Source organism: Aythya fuligula, chromosome 1 (genome assembly GCF_009819795.1).
Source record: "Aythya fuligula isolate bAytFul2 chromosome 1, bAytFul2.pri, whole genome shotgun sequence".
NCBI classification, from domain to species: domain Eukaryota; kingdom Metazoa; phylum Chordata; class Aves; order Anseriformes; family Anatidae; genus Aythya; species Aythya fuligula.
The window spans coordinates 124,815,497-124,830,972 of NC_045559.1; the positions used below are offsets into that span (position 1 = coordinate 124,815,497).

General features: G+C 37.3%; 1 protein-coding gene across 1 annotated transcript in view; it reads right to left on the reverse strand.

Moving 5' to 3' along the window:
- PHEX (phosphate regulating endopeptidase homolog X-linked) overlaps positions 1–12,427 on the reverse strand; it is a 99,547-nt gene extending 87,120 nt beyond the window's left edge. The window contains exons 1-3 of the mRNA XM_032204727.1: positions 12,316–12,427; positions 7,907–7,975; positions 5,634–5,795 (exon numbers count right to left, since the gene is read on the reverse strand). Of these exons, the coding sequence (XP_032060618.1) occupies positions 5,634–5,795; positions 7,907–7,975; positions 12,316–12,427 (343 nt within the window). The remainder of the gene's footprint in view (positions 1–5,633; positions 5,796–7,906; positions 7,976–12,315) is intronic.
- Between the last annotated feature and the right edge of the window lie 3,049 nt (positions 12,428–15,476).

A 15,476-nucleotide genomic window follows, 5' to 3' on the forward strand; every position in this document is an offset into this window, starting at 1 on the left:
ACAGAAAGAAAAATGTTAATTATGAAGTAATTAAAACCCATTGTTCAACCTGAACCAACTAAAGATCCAAGCTGAAATGCATGGGGTCTCCCATATCTTGAAATTTTCCTAACTACTCTGTTGTATGAATTTCTGGGGTGACTTTCACCTCTACAGTGAGAATTCTTTTACTTTATATGAAATTGCATGCTCTTTGGGGAGGAACTGGAGTCCTATATGTCACCCAGAAATTGAATACTTTAACTACCTGGCTATTAAAGTTATTTAAAAGAACACTTAATGGCTTGGAAGATTAAATATTTTATATCAAATGTTAGTTTCAACAGGAGAGACAGAAAAAGAGCCACCACACAGTCTAGCGTTTCACAATTAAGTTGTTATCCTGAGTTGAAAGATCTGGATCCATATCCCTCCAGACCCACTGCTAAGATAAGCTCCCCAGTTTCTTATTCCACAAGGAGGTAGGAGGGAAATATGGTAAAGTTATTTCTCAAATTAATCTTAGATGTGTAAGTTGTTTCAAATCAGTTTATATCATTTTTGAGAGAAGACTAATCAACCTTTCTTCACCCTCTTTTCTCCCCCTAAGAAAACCACACTCTGTACTGATGCTAATAAAATAGCAAATCTTTTTTCTCTTCTGATGCCTATAGTGAATCTTTTACATTTCATGAAAGCACACATTATTTTTAATTTCATGTATTTGGTGTTCTCTCCTCAACAGCCTTCCATCAATTTTCTTACTTTCTTTTCATCACTTTCCCCATTATAAATAATCAGGTTACCAATCATGTTACTGTAAGGACTCCCAATAATCACTCCAAGCATATTTCATCAAAGAAAATTCCTTGTTCATGGAAAACTAGGAAATAATGCAGAGTTCTAGACACAACCCACTTTGTGCTACCATCTGCTGCATTGTATATTCTCTCTTCACTGGAAGGCAGAAGCATCCAAGATGCCAATGAATGTTGCTATTGATCCCTATTGATCCCTTTTGGAAGACCTTTTGCTGGCTTGCACAGTCTCAGATATGTGCTAAATATAATAATTTCCATGTTTTAAAAACCTTAATATTTTTTTTTAATAAAAACTTTTTTTTTTTTTTTTTCTTTCCTGTAGCTCCAGGAGTTCATTCCTTGGAATTGTCTTTGTGGAGCTGATGCCTTAATCAGGACTGTCTTGTTTTGAAAAACTGTGTTTTCCCACCCACCCAACTCCTCTTTCTCTCCCCTCCCTCCCCCCCCATTTTTTTTGGAATGGCATTTAATGATGATCTATACATCATTAATCGGTTCAGGCAAACATCTTTCATATTTGATACAATTAGAGTCCATCAGTCTATTTCTTGATGGCAACGTCCATCTCACTATGGTTAGACTAGTGACTCTTGAAAATAACTAGTTCATATTATTAATTCCTCTGACACTGATAGAACATTTAATCATTGTGAATTAGTTTTGCATTGATGAGAATATAATTAATATGGATGTCCACAAGAATTCATGAAGATACAGTAATTAATCAATTCATAAATTTTCTGGTTCCTAAGGAACACAAATCAAACAAATGTTCCCAAACACCAAATTCATGAAAGGATGTTGTATTTTTACAAATAAATTCAATCAATATATTGACAATCTAGATTTTACTCAAGCCCCAGCCCAAGAAGAAATTCCCTCCATTCATTTTTCTGAATATTGATTTGGCAATATGTAAATTCTTATGGAAATGACAGCTGAACAGCTGTGCTTACATAAATGCTTCCTAATGCTGCCCGGTGCCCTAATAGACAGCACTTTTCCTAAATGAAAATGCTGTTTGTTTCCATAATTTCAACATTCTGTAAATTCTTTGAGTTTGTATATAAAAACAATAAGCACACCATGTGAGTTCCTCCAAAAGTCAGCTAATCTAGATGTACACAAACTGTAACAAAAACAGAAGTAATCTTACAGAGATGTGAGAGTTCATAAAACTAATTTCAATAATAAACCTCAAAAAATCTTTTAAGCAATACTCCCTCCAACTACCCACCCCAAAATACACACACATCCACTAGCATTTTGGCACAATAATTTAAACTACATTTAAACCAGAAGATTGTAAGAGCCCCAACTGCTACAGTGCAGAAGGAGCTCTGTGCTAAATGCCAGCATTAAGCTTTATTTCATTATATTAATACTTTCAACATGTACTTGCACATTTTTTTTTGTCATGAAATGGAAAATCAGATGTCACAGTTTGATACATTTTTTTAATGGTACAAACACTTCTGTCTGCAAGATTACCAAAGTACAGTCCTACAATTATTTTGGAATTTGGTATCTGCAGATATGAACATACCATCCAACTTCAAGTCCCAGCCAAAAGGCAGATTCCCTGCAAGCCCAGGGGAATACTGTACCATGCACGGAGCAGCAGTGAGGTGTAAACCCCACTCCTGCTCCAGTGCAGGACTTGCAAAGAGATGCTGTTCTGGTCTCCCAAGGAGGGAGACACTGTGGGAATTCTGTGGCTCAGCTGCTGTGCTGCCTTAAAACCTCACTTAGGAACCAAAATGATCTCCTTTCTGTACTCATGGTTTCCCAAAATCACCCAGTACAGATACAGCTTTCATTTTGAGCAGCCACAAAGCCTGTAGAAAGTCTTGGCTACTCCACCTCCTCCACCTCTGAACCAGGTACTTCATTTTACCAAAAAATAGTTGCCCAGAGAGATTTACTTGACTTAGACCTTTTCTGCTTTTTCTTATGCTTGGATGAGCAAGCAATATAGGAAAGATCTGGACCATTACAAAAATGTTTGGACCACTGAAAAGAGATTTGCAGATGAAGAGACTAAGAAAAAAGAGTAAGCACTGTTACTGTCTACTGCTCACTTGTTATCCAGGAGCAGGTATCAAACAAGAGGCTATTGGAAGGAATAACATAAGTATCCTCTCTATTTTTTTTAACAGTTGGTATTCTTCCTCTTATTCAGAACAGCTCTCAACTAGCTACCTCTTAAGAAAAAAATCACAAGAGACGGGTCCACTGAGACAGAACACCAGCAGTGAGCATCAGTGGTAACACTACAGATCTCATGGGCTACATACAAGTACTGACCAAGATTCTTTCAATGTGTGTAAGAGAGGCCAACTCTATAGTCCTGTGGCATGGGCACTCAGCACAGACTTCTGGAATTTGTCTGAAAGGAGAAACCTCTGGTCAAATAGTACAAGTTTCCATGCTGAGACATATTTGCCTTCCTGGATTTATATGAAAGAGAAGTTATTTTCTAAAGAAAATCATTGCAGATTACCTAAGAAGAAGTTTCCTACACTGCCAGATATTTTGTTTGCTGTCTCATACTCTTTAAAAAGCTATACACCATATTCTCTTAAAAGGCCTCCATTTCTTGTTTGCCACATTAAGAACTCCTCACTGTGTTTAAATTGATGGGCATTCAGAAAATAGCCACAATGAAAAACCTCAGCGCAGTAATTTAGTCTGAAGTAGGTGTCTCACTTGGCCAAGATCAGTATGACGACTTTATCTGTAACTGGTTTCCACAGACTTAAATTAAATTTGAAAGATCTGAAAGCCATGTTCACAAATGATTCACATAATTTAAATCACCCCCTTTGCAGTGCTGAGAGTTTGGAATGTTCGCAGAGTTTTTTGTTTTTTAATATATTGCTTCCTGCGTGGTCACTTGAAAAAAATTCAGTTGTATATCATCGTTCTGCAGATTTCAGAAAGGAAAAGGAAAATAAACTTTTTGGTTCACAATCAACATTCACCACAGGTAGTAGGTACCGATTTACTTGCCACTGACTTCCAGTTTTGAATTATTCACAAAAATCTCCCTACATTTCAGTAGTAAGATAATAGCACTCCCAAACTCTTAATTAAGGTCATTATTGGTTAATTTGGCTACCAATAATGACTTCCACAATTTCTTTATTTTTTTTTTAATTACCAATAATATATTTTGGAGAAATTATTAAATAAAATGATAATGAGGAGATAACAAATATATTAAATCAACTACTCTACACCACCCAATATTTCACATCTTTTCCCTTTTCTATGCTAAAGAGTAGTTCTTGCTGCCTGTTAAAGTAATTATCAGGCACTTCATTACACCCTTTTTTTTGATACGGAGTTTCCATTAAGCAAATACTTCTCACTTAGATGTTTCTTTCTTTGTCTTGTGTTTTCCTAGCTAAGGATTAGCCACATCTAAAGGGAATGCATTAAGAAAACTATATAAATGTGTGGCTTAGCGTGATGTCCTTGATTAGGCACAGTAAAAGGAGGAAATAATTAAGAATGAAAGTCACAGCTTGCTACTCTATATTCAATTAGATCTGGCTTATATGTGGCTAACGTTCATGAAGGATATGCAGTTTTCTAACACAGCCTTATTCTGGCAACAGAACAATTAGAATGAAAAGTGTAACTTAAAACAGGCTGTAGCAATATTTTTTCCTTTGGCTGTGACATCTTCAGCAGACTTAAAACAGCAGTCATCAGATTATAGCCTATGCTGAAATTCCAAAATCATACTCTGAAACTGAATGCAGCTTTCAAAATACTTAATGATGTGGAAATTGAATACAGTGTAACTGAAGAAAAAAAGTGGAAAAGGGTTTTGATGCCTACAAACACGCATATACAAAAACTAATAGATAAATAAATGCTACATTTAAGCACAACATCCTAAAGCTGATCTCTGTTCTCTGGTGAACAGGAGGCTAATAGCTGAACTAATAGGTCAATAGCATGCCTAAGGTGTGTTATGCTCAGGCACACCAACAGTATGTGACATGGTTTTAGTGAAGATGAAAAAATTCTGTCAATGTTTTCCTCCCTAGCAATAATTGTCACCTTTTTTTCCCAGTTAGTCTGCAGAGCTTCCTGGTGAGGAGGCCTTGTTGCTGAGTATAGTGCTAAGTCAAATAACATACAGATTAAAATACCTGTCTTCCTACACACTTCCACCCCAGGCTATTTTTTCTCCAGACACAAATCCTTAAATGGCCTCTTTCACTGATGACAGTTCAGGTACTGCAACAGAAACCTGAATGGCAACTTGAAGGAAACAGAGAACCCAAACAGCCATCTCCATAAGGCTACAAATTGCCTCCTGCCAAGAGCTAGCTAACTATACTAGAAAATATCACTACTTTTGCCTTCTTATATACCTTTCCTGCAATTGTCCACTGTCAGAGACAGAGTGCTGTCCTAGGCTGATGGTTGTCTGTGTCTGGGACAGGTATTTTTCAACATGCATGCTGTACTCCTGCGCCCTGGTCTATCAGTCTACTGCAAGAAGAAGGTAGTTCAACCCCACCACCTTTTCCTTTGGTATGAGAAGTATCCTTTTGTTTCATCCTTCTTAAATTGTAGAGTTAAAAGCAATTGTTTGCTTCCTCCCAAATTCTGTTTCTGTTATACTTCATTTTCTCTCAATCTTATTGTCAATGAAAACAACAGAAAAATATATTAAACAGAACAGGAATTTGTTCTGTTGGATATCCTGCAATAATCAGAAAAGAGTGTGGAGTGTTTACTCATTTCAGCATTAGCCACTCAATAAGCAACACTGAAAAGTCAACTAAATACTTTCAAAAATGTCATATTTACCCTTTAGTTTGAGGTCCACATTGTGCCGCAGCCAAGGATAAACGCCGTAGTTTGACATGTCTTCAGGAATAGGGTTATTATATATCCAACCATCACATGCAAATCGATAAAAGTTCTCGCAAGGATCTACAGACTGATTTATCTTGCTTAAGATGGCAGCAGCTATAAGTAAGAAAATAAATAAATAAACAAAAAGATACCACATAAATTTCTGGAACACTTTTACCTAAATAGAGAGTGCCTACATGAGAAGCAGAAAAAAAAAAAAAAAAAAGAAATATCTGTGCAATGAATGCTCTTGAGTGCCATAAGAGCAATGACCACTGAACCTACTGGAACATGACCTTCTGGAGCCAAATGCCTGAACACCGACTGTCCTTTGTTGCCATGACAGAATTAATTGCCTGAGGAATATAATATCAATACATACCAAACAGACTGTTAGCTTACCAAAAATTATGCACTGTTTACTTTCAGCTGAATAGCTGAAAAACACATCAAGTTCTGATCTGCCGTTCAGTCGAAAAGATAACTAGTATATTCAGCTCAGTCTTGCGACTGCCTCCCCCAGCAGTACAGCAGGTGAGACCAGGTAGAGACAGATCAGTCTGACAAGTCTGATAAAATAACTTTTGCACGCATAATCAAATGATCAAGTCCTGGCATAGGACTATATGAGTAAAGTAACAGAGAATATGGAGATAATGGACATCTTTTGGCTAAATGACCATGCGTTTTGAGGCTTATCCAAATAGTTGACTATATTTCTTAGCAGGAAAGCTGATAACTTTTTCAGAATTTATGGTGCTATTTCTAGTATCCAGTATTTTTACTTAGAATAGTTCTTGCTAAGATATTTCTATGCTGAAGTTCTGTCTCTCATGTTAGAAATTCTCAAATTGACTACATTGAAGACCTTTTGGTCCTTTTCTATGACTCCTGAAAAGCTGTTCTGCAAGGCAGAGCTCAATCCTTACATAATGCACCCTTAGCTAAAACACTCAGGTTCTGTAGGTGTCCAAGTCTGCCTTGGTGCAAAATACCAGATTCTGCAGAGTCCACAAAAAAAAAAAAAAAAAAAAAAAAAAAAAAAAAAAAAGTCTTACTTCATGTGCACAAGAAAGCCAATTCCAACTCAAACTTGTAAAATGACTTTTTTTTTTTTTTTGCCATCCTGAAGCTCAAGATGAAGTCCACACACTTCACACATATATATATATATATTTTTTTCTTTTTCTTCCTTTTTTGGAGGAGGTGGGAGGAGCATGGGGGGTGGAGTGTTATTTGTTTGTTTGTTTTGATTAGTAATCCTACTTGGATATCTGCAACCTTCCAAGAATCAGCTAAGGACAGCATTGCCCAGGGTGGCTGAGAACACTGTCAGTGCAGCACAGATGGAAGCCAAGTGACATGAAGTGTCAGGGCAATCTTGACATCTACAAATTGTTCAGACTAAATATGTAGTCCACAGAATTTTGTCAAGATTTCAAACACAAGAAAAACATCTCACTATATTATCTTAACATAATTCAGAATGAAAACAAATATTCACAGAAGTTCACATGATGTCCACTTTGTTACTATTGAAATGGCTCTAGAGCCAGATTTCGAGACGTGCTAACAATAGTTTGATCTTTGCTCTTGTTACATTCAATGCAAGACTCCCATTGATTTAGCAGGAGAAAAACTGTCAAAATGACAAGGCCAAAATGGGTCACTTAGGTGCTACCAAACTGGATCGCTTTAGCTCTCATTTCATACTAATAGATGTACAAGCTTTGTAAAGATTATCACATGAGTGGGGAAAAGAGCCTGCCAATATGAAAATATGGTTGCAGATTTTGAGTAATAGTCTCCACATTACAACTGTGCACACCTGTGTATGATCTGGCCCTAAAGTACATCTGTGCAGAATTCATTTGCCAATTTTCTGATTACTGGGAGGAACAAACCAAATACAAATTCCCCTATATATATATATAAAAAAAAAAAAAAAAAAAAAGTAAACCCTACAGGAAACTTTGGGTTCACCTGGATAGAACAGAGAAAAAGTGATTAAAAATATGAAGTTGAATTGCAGAAATTAAACAGATCCACAGTAATTTAGACATTGACTCTTTTTTTAATTTTGTTTTGTTTTGTTTGCATAACTGTCATTATTAATGAAACTTTATAAGTGAAAAGAACTGTGGAAAAAAAATAAAATAGTATAAACATCTCATTAACATACTGTGATAATGATATATAATACATGGGAAAAAATTGTTGCTTACCAGCTTCAATGCATTCTGAAGTCAAACAGTATTGTTGCTTCGGGTGAAACTTTATAAGACCTTGGCTAACTGCAAAATGGAAAACCATAATGAGGCCATTTGTCATGAATTTTAACAATTTGAGCCAAATATTTTGTACTTGATCATTCAAATGTCAGTGCAAACTCTGGCCCTAATGCATCTCTGGCTGCAGTGATTTAGAACACTTATAATGTGCATTAAGTAATTACTGCAAATCCTAAAAAAAATATTTTCCCCTCCTGTACATGCTTCCACCTCTCCTTCCTTTGTCTTTGCTTGCAGGCAGCATGGAACAAGAGCTGTCTGTCTCTCGTGGTACATTTGCACAGCACCTGGAGCAACAGCACTCCACTTAGGAATGGTGAGCACCACCACAACACAAAAAAATCCACCCCTCTTTCTGTCCTCCTCCAGAGATGTACCTTTCACAGCTGGCAGCTTACCATGGAGCTACCTAGCCATCTTCTGCAGGGCTTTCCCTGCTGCACCTCCTCCTGCAGCAGCACTGCACTGCCTGGCCCCACCAGCACCCATGGGATACCTTCATCATCCCCTTACTAGTCTGGAATGAATTAGATGGCAACAAATGCAGTAGTAACCCTGGTTTATAATCCAAAGAGCAGCTTCTTTGTGAACTGGCCCCCAAAGGTACTGGAATTTTATTTGCTTCCAAAAATCACACTGACAAGATCTATGAAATTCTCAGCTAATTTTGGTTATATTTCAAAAATGTGTATTACCACTGCCACTGAAACTTAAGTATAGGAATCACTGATTTCAGACTTTGCTGTCAGGCAGCAAATATGCAGACATTTAATGCTTAGGATGAGGATGGGAAGGAGTCCCAAGGGGCAGGTAAAATAACATTCAGTAGATGTGCTTAGTAGACATAAAGAAACATCTCACAACTTCTGTTATCTTATTAACTCAGTCCATGGCAAAAATAAATAAATAAATAAATAAAATAAAATAAAATAAAATAAAATAAAATAAAATAAAATAAAATAAAATAAAATAAAATAAAATAAAATAAAATAAAATAAAATAAAATAAAAAACAAACCAAAGGGTACCCCCTTTTGGTATCATAGGTATTTCAAGGTATCATAGCTGTGCTGCTGATGATAAAATGATTTCTCCTGTGGTGTTAAATTGTACAAAAGGACATGAAGATGTGAAATAGGATTTCAGCACTGGAAAATTTTACAATTAAAAACAAATAATAATTAAAATATATATATATAAATGAATATTAAGCTTTTTCATATTATCCAAATTCACAGCTTTAGTGACAGCTAAGGACAGAACTGTCTGGATTTCACTCAGACTTTCTTAGAAACTAAGACTGTAAAACTATTTCTAGTCTACTTTACCAAAACTTGCATTGACTCAGTGAAACACATCTTAAAAACTACTACTGGTTAATTTGACAATTAGCCGAGAAAGGCGCTAGAGTTTGACACATAAAAAAGCTGTAAATGGAACTCTGAAGTATGGTAGGAAATAGGGAAGCACAGGTCTACAGAATACAGTTTTGAGCCATACAAATAATGGATAATGTGCTTATTACTGAATTGTTTTTCAAAAGCATTGTACTTCTCCCATTCACGGAGATTTGCTTTCTCCCTCTTTAAAGTTAGCTTTTAAGAACTCATCCAGGTCTAGAAGGCTTGCTAGATTTTTCTTTTAACAAAGCAGAAAAAGGAGGGAAATTCCCAGACAACCTTTAATTATTTTGCACTTGATGAAAACTGAGGGAGAATGAAAACAAGACAATAAAGCTAAAAAATCCAAAGCAGACATAGTGGTTCATATACTTCTAAACAAAAGTAAAATATAATTTCAAATGCTTTTGTTCCATTTGCAAATTTCTCATCAGAGCAAATTTTTAAAAATTTTTAAATTAAATTTACCTGCTTTTGTTCTCTTGCCTTTTTTTTTTTCTTTTTCCTGTATTATAAGAATCATTACATTACTACCTACAGTTGTGATGTTAACCTACACATTTTACCTAGACTTGTGCTGGCCCTGGTGGGCCCAAAACCCCACTACAGATGTAGATGTTGGTCTGTCTTCCTTACTATTGCCAGGCCATGAGGCAGGCTGTGCTACCTGTCTCCATCAGTAGCCTACCTTCTTCCACCACGGCCTACCTTCACTGTTATTCAGGGCAGGGTGCATTTGTCCTTTTAATTTTGCCTGAGAAATGGGGAATTTGGAGGAAAGGTCCTTTTTTTTTGTGAAGCACAAAGCACAAAGCAATGTGAAGCACATTTCAGAAGCACAGTTCTTCACGAGGTGCTACCATGACCAAGTGGAACGGTGATGGCAGAGCTTGCCCAGAGGACCCAGTCCTCCCCAGCCCTCACCTCCACAGTAGTTCTGCAGCATTCAAGGAGAGCCATGCTCAGTGGGAAAACATGAAACACCCTCCTGCCTGCACAAATGCACTACAGACATCCAGAAAACAGCAGGGAAGTGTCAGAGAGCCCTGACCTGTGCTTTGGTGCCAACAGTACAAGCAAATAATGTTCAGTAAAAATGCATCATTCTCCTAGATCCTTCTGAGAGTCAAGAGAACTCTAAGAAGAACATAAAAGAGAAGTAGGAGAAGGTTATGTTACACTTCTCAAACTGAAAAAAATGAAAGGGAATTGTTTCATGTCCACCAGAAACAAGTTTTTGCAGATTAAGTAAAAATTCAAGAAAAAAAAATCATCTTCAGATGTCTGAAATGTTTCACATGACCATTAATAGTGGCTTCCTTTTCTACAGTTTTACGAACCTGAAAAAGAGTTAAACTTAAACTTACAAAAACAAAAGAGTATCAAAATGAAACACTAGAAGATTTCATTGACAAAATGTTAAAACATTACAGTCTAATTCTTTTCCATCATTCCCTTGGTTAAAGTCTTCAGACAATTTCAAAACAAAACCTTAAAAATATTTTCGTTGACCCAAGGCCAGTATTTTTATTTTCTTAGCCTTTATGCCAATGAAAATTCTTATGCTGAATCCCCGGTTACAGAAAAGGTCTCGGCACACTTACAAAACTGTCTATAAAAATTATTATCTTTGCTTGAATTTTTATGTCTGGTCTATGGGCAAAGGACAAGCCATGTTGTTAAAATTTCTATTGCTTTCTACAATAAATAAATATACAAACAACCTACTGCTAAAAAAGAAATAAGGTCTCTCCATTACTGTCTGGTGTTTGGTATCATATTAATTAAGAGAAAAACATTACTTTTTATGTAGAATCAATATTTTAAGCTACAAAGATGAGGATCCAATCTCCCTTACATTTATAAAGGGTTTTATTGAACTAAGTAAGATTCTTCCTATACACAATAGTCACTTGAGTGTGTATGTAGATTTATTCTACACCAGAAAAATACTGAGTGAGAGCCTGCTGCTTCAAATATTCTATAGAAAACCTAACATCTTTTTCTCGGTTGATATTACTAATGAAGCGTATCTTGCACACAACATCATTAAAGATTGGAGGGAAACAAGAGATACTCTTAGAGGTTAAGTTCCCTCAAGTCCATGTAAATTGGTGTTGATTAAAGAAATGAAAAGTTTGTCTGAATTATTCTAAAAAGGCTATGTCTCTGCAACGTTTTACAAAATATTGCTTTCTATTCACTGTCTGGTGGTTTCTGGGTGCATTTTTAGGTGTAGGTATATGCTTCCATGAGATATTCCAAGAAAAGCCACATAAATGATTCCAAATCCCAGAGAGAAATTTCCTTCTCTATTTCCTTCTCTATTTTTTCCAGTTACAGCTAATAAATCTGATCAAAATATTTTAGTTTAATTCTGGATGCACCTCTTATGATTTTTGTAAAGACAATTTTACAGTTCATAATAGAAAAACAGAAACATCTAAAAAATGTGCAAGCATATGCATTATTGAAGCTTTCTATGGGAATTTTAGTCGAGCCCTAATGAAAACCAAATGAAGGATAACCTAAAAGACTCCATAAAATATGTGCACTACAGATTGACTTTCAGGAAAAAGAGAATTTTAGTCTACATTGGTCACAAACTTCCAGTTTGCAATCAGTCTTACCAATATGCATAATTTTACCCTTTTCTCCGCATTCTGTAAAAGAATACAACTCTGGCTAGAACACATTCAACCAAGTATTCAAATTTAAATTCAGCTTTCAAAAGTTACTTGGGCTCACATTGCAGCTTCTAGCTCTAGTGTTCCCCATAACAAATCTCTTTGCTGACACATTGCCATTTTAAGGTAAAAATAAAACAAAGAAAAAGAAGAGGAGACTGGGATTGTCACCAAAACAGCGCATGGCACAAACACCCACACCAGGCGGGCAGGCTCAGGAGGTCTACATTCACCCTCGCCAGGACATTCTCACTTACCCAAGAAAAGTGCAGTGCCAAGTGCAACGGTGCCAGCCACGAACACACCAAGGGCAATCCGAGTGGCTTTGTTGGCTGCTTTCCTGGTCTCTGGTACCGTCTCCCCTTCCATCACGATGGGATGGGATGTGCTCACTCTCAAAGTCTGGTTTTGTTCTGCTGCTGTTTTATCAGGAGCTCAGCTACTCAGAAGCTGCATCCACCAGCTCTCCTCCTCCTCCCTTCTATTTAGAACTTCAGGTTTCTGTTGTGAACCATTTCCTAGGCACTTCTTGCTCTCTCCCTCTCCAAGGAATATCACGCACTCATATAAAAACTGTCTTCTGCACTTCCCTCTGACCAGACCTAGGGAAGGCAAGCAGTGACCACTCTACAGCTCCTGCTGCCTGTAAAGTCTCTACGAGCCAATCACTCAGCAGTCCACTTTATCAAGAGTTCAGAGCATGAGGATTTCACAATGTTGCTGAACAAATGTTTTAGTTATTCTAACATATAGCTGTAAAGCTGTTACAATCAAAGCAGGATTTCTGACAACTTTTACAAACACAAGACTGATGGAAGGTTTTCGTTTTGCCTTGCAGTTGTTTTAAAAAACTAATTATTTGCTGACTGAAGTTTCCTCTTCTTAAACCATTCCTACTGCATCATTTGACTTTACCAGAAGCAATATTCACCCAGTGGACAAATCCCTTTTTAAAGCTTCCTAAGAGCTCTTAGAATATCATGTAGCATTTTATTTTGGGAATTTGGTATGTGACACTTAGTGCCAAAAATCACAGTCATGCAGCACAAAGCAATAATCAGCACAACCTACAGAATAGTGCTGTTTTAAGAGATGGATTTTTATTTTTTTTTCCAGGCAAGATATTTCAGTATTGCTGATATGCAGCAAATTATAGGAGAGTATCCTACATTTCCAACTCAAGTACCACTATGATCTTAGTGTAAAGTATCTACTTGGCACTTCCAAGTTGGAGATGGGGAAAAGGAAACAAACAACCAACAACAACAAAAATCTATTTGTATGGATTTTTCAATTTCAGACTGAGACTCGACAATCCTCTCTCTAGGTGGCAAGGTTTCCCTGTTCAATCCATAAGAAAGTTCGTCATTTCAGAGTGAATTCTCCAACATGAATGTGACATTCAGCCCCTTGAAGTGCTCTTAGTTCCTCCAGAGCTAGATTCTCATGTAAAACATTAGGATGCATGGAGAGACAGCTGCCATGTCCAAGCTCCCAACAGTTTATGTGCCTAAGTCACTTCTATGCTGAGTTCTTATGTCATCCTTCTCCTACCCTGATTTAAAATAAAATAATAATAATAATAATAATAATAATAATAATAATAATAATAATAATAATAATAATAAAAATAAGAAGTAAAAGGAGAAAAGACAGACAAGGTATATGTGATGATGATTACCAGTCTGGAGACCAAATTGTTTCTCCTTATGAATGATTTACCCAAGTTGTCCTGGATCCCAGATGGGCATAAAGGAGAAACCCACTCCATCCATATGAAGAAGTGCATTTTAAATGTCCTGCAACCCTCTCAATAGCTGGGATAGGGTCATACAAGGAAAACACTCCCATTGCTGCCCCTGTCCCCCTTTGTCAATAAGACCTAGGAGGGTATTTTCATCTCTTCTCGGTGAAGACGTGGAAAAAGCATTTGTTTCTTTTCGCCTGCTTATTTGTCTCTTATTTATCCCACAATTCATGATGTTCAACAGCTGAGGAAAAAGAGGGAAATGGTGATGACATGGAACCAGGAGAACCACATGCCACTACCCCAGGGGTGTTTAAGGAAAGGCTGAACGTGGTACTTAGGGACACAGTTTAGTGGGTGGTAGTGGGGGCAGGGGAATGATTGGACCAGATGAACTTGGAGGTCTTTTCCCACCTTAATGATTCTACGATACCTTCCTTACAAGAATTCCCTTTCATGCATGAATGACTCCAAGGGCATGAGCAGAGCCCTGGTTTCAAATGGTCACTGGAACAACTCTGTCACCAGCACAGACTTGAGAATGTATGCATAGCAACATCGATACTATTGAGTCCTCATGTAGAAATCACCAGGAGTCTCAAAGGGCAGGGAGCTGACACAGAAAATGCATGGACATGCTGTGATATCACCATTTGATCTGTGATCTTATCCACCTTGCCCGTGACACAAACACTAAGTAAACCTCAAAAGGAAGTCCTTGGCAAGGATTTGTGTTTGTATGAGTTTTCCTTCCACATCAGTACCGAATAAATGATAGTGCAAATACTGAACATTTATTAGACCTATGAATACCTTCTGTCAGCTTTATATCCTCTCAATTGACCAACACTAAATGAGCACATCCCAAACTCACTCATATTCCTCCACACTTTATAACTTAAAAGTTTGGCTCCCTATAGAATTAATTATTTACAGCCTAGCATGTGTGAATACCATGTTCTATTAGTGTTTCACTGACAGCATTTCACTTTCAGGGTAAGATCTCGGCACTGAGCCTGTCAGAGTTTAAGAAGTGTTTGGATTGTGCTCTTAGTTTGAACTTTCGGGAAGACCTGTGTGGAGCCAGTAGTTGGATTCAATGATCCTCCTGGGTCCTTTCTACTCAGGGTATTCTATGATTCTCTTTCTAGGGCAACACGGGTCAAGAAACAAGAAATAGCTTTCAGCAGTGCAAAGAAGCAGCGATTTATTTCACAGCTCTCCTTGGGAAGATTGCAAAGGGAAGACGGGAAAGGGAGACTGGAAAGCAGATTAGAGGTAGAGTCTGAACAATTCAGTCCCCTTTTCCAAATAAGAACCTTAGCCAAAGCAATGCTGAGGGCTTTGGGAGCATGGAGGTGTCCCAACAAGAAACAGCCAGCTACAAGTACTGGATGCCTCTGGAGAGTCAGTCCCAGGCAGCATGCGATCCTTCTGGCAAGGGACTCACAAATCAGCTGCCAGCACATGAATGACTTCTCTAAGCTGGGGTTTGTAGGCTTATTTACATTGTGCCATCATGTAAGTGTCCTTCCCTGCATTTAGGAGAGCCTGGTCATAGTCAGTAACTTATTTTGGTTTCTCCAGCATGTAAGGAAATACAAAATTAGAGCTAAAACTCAAACAGCTGCAGGCAACAGCTACAAAGGTCCATTTCTGGCAGTAGTTGAA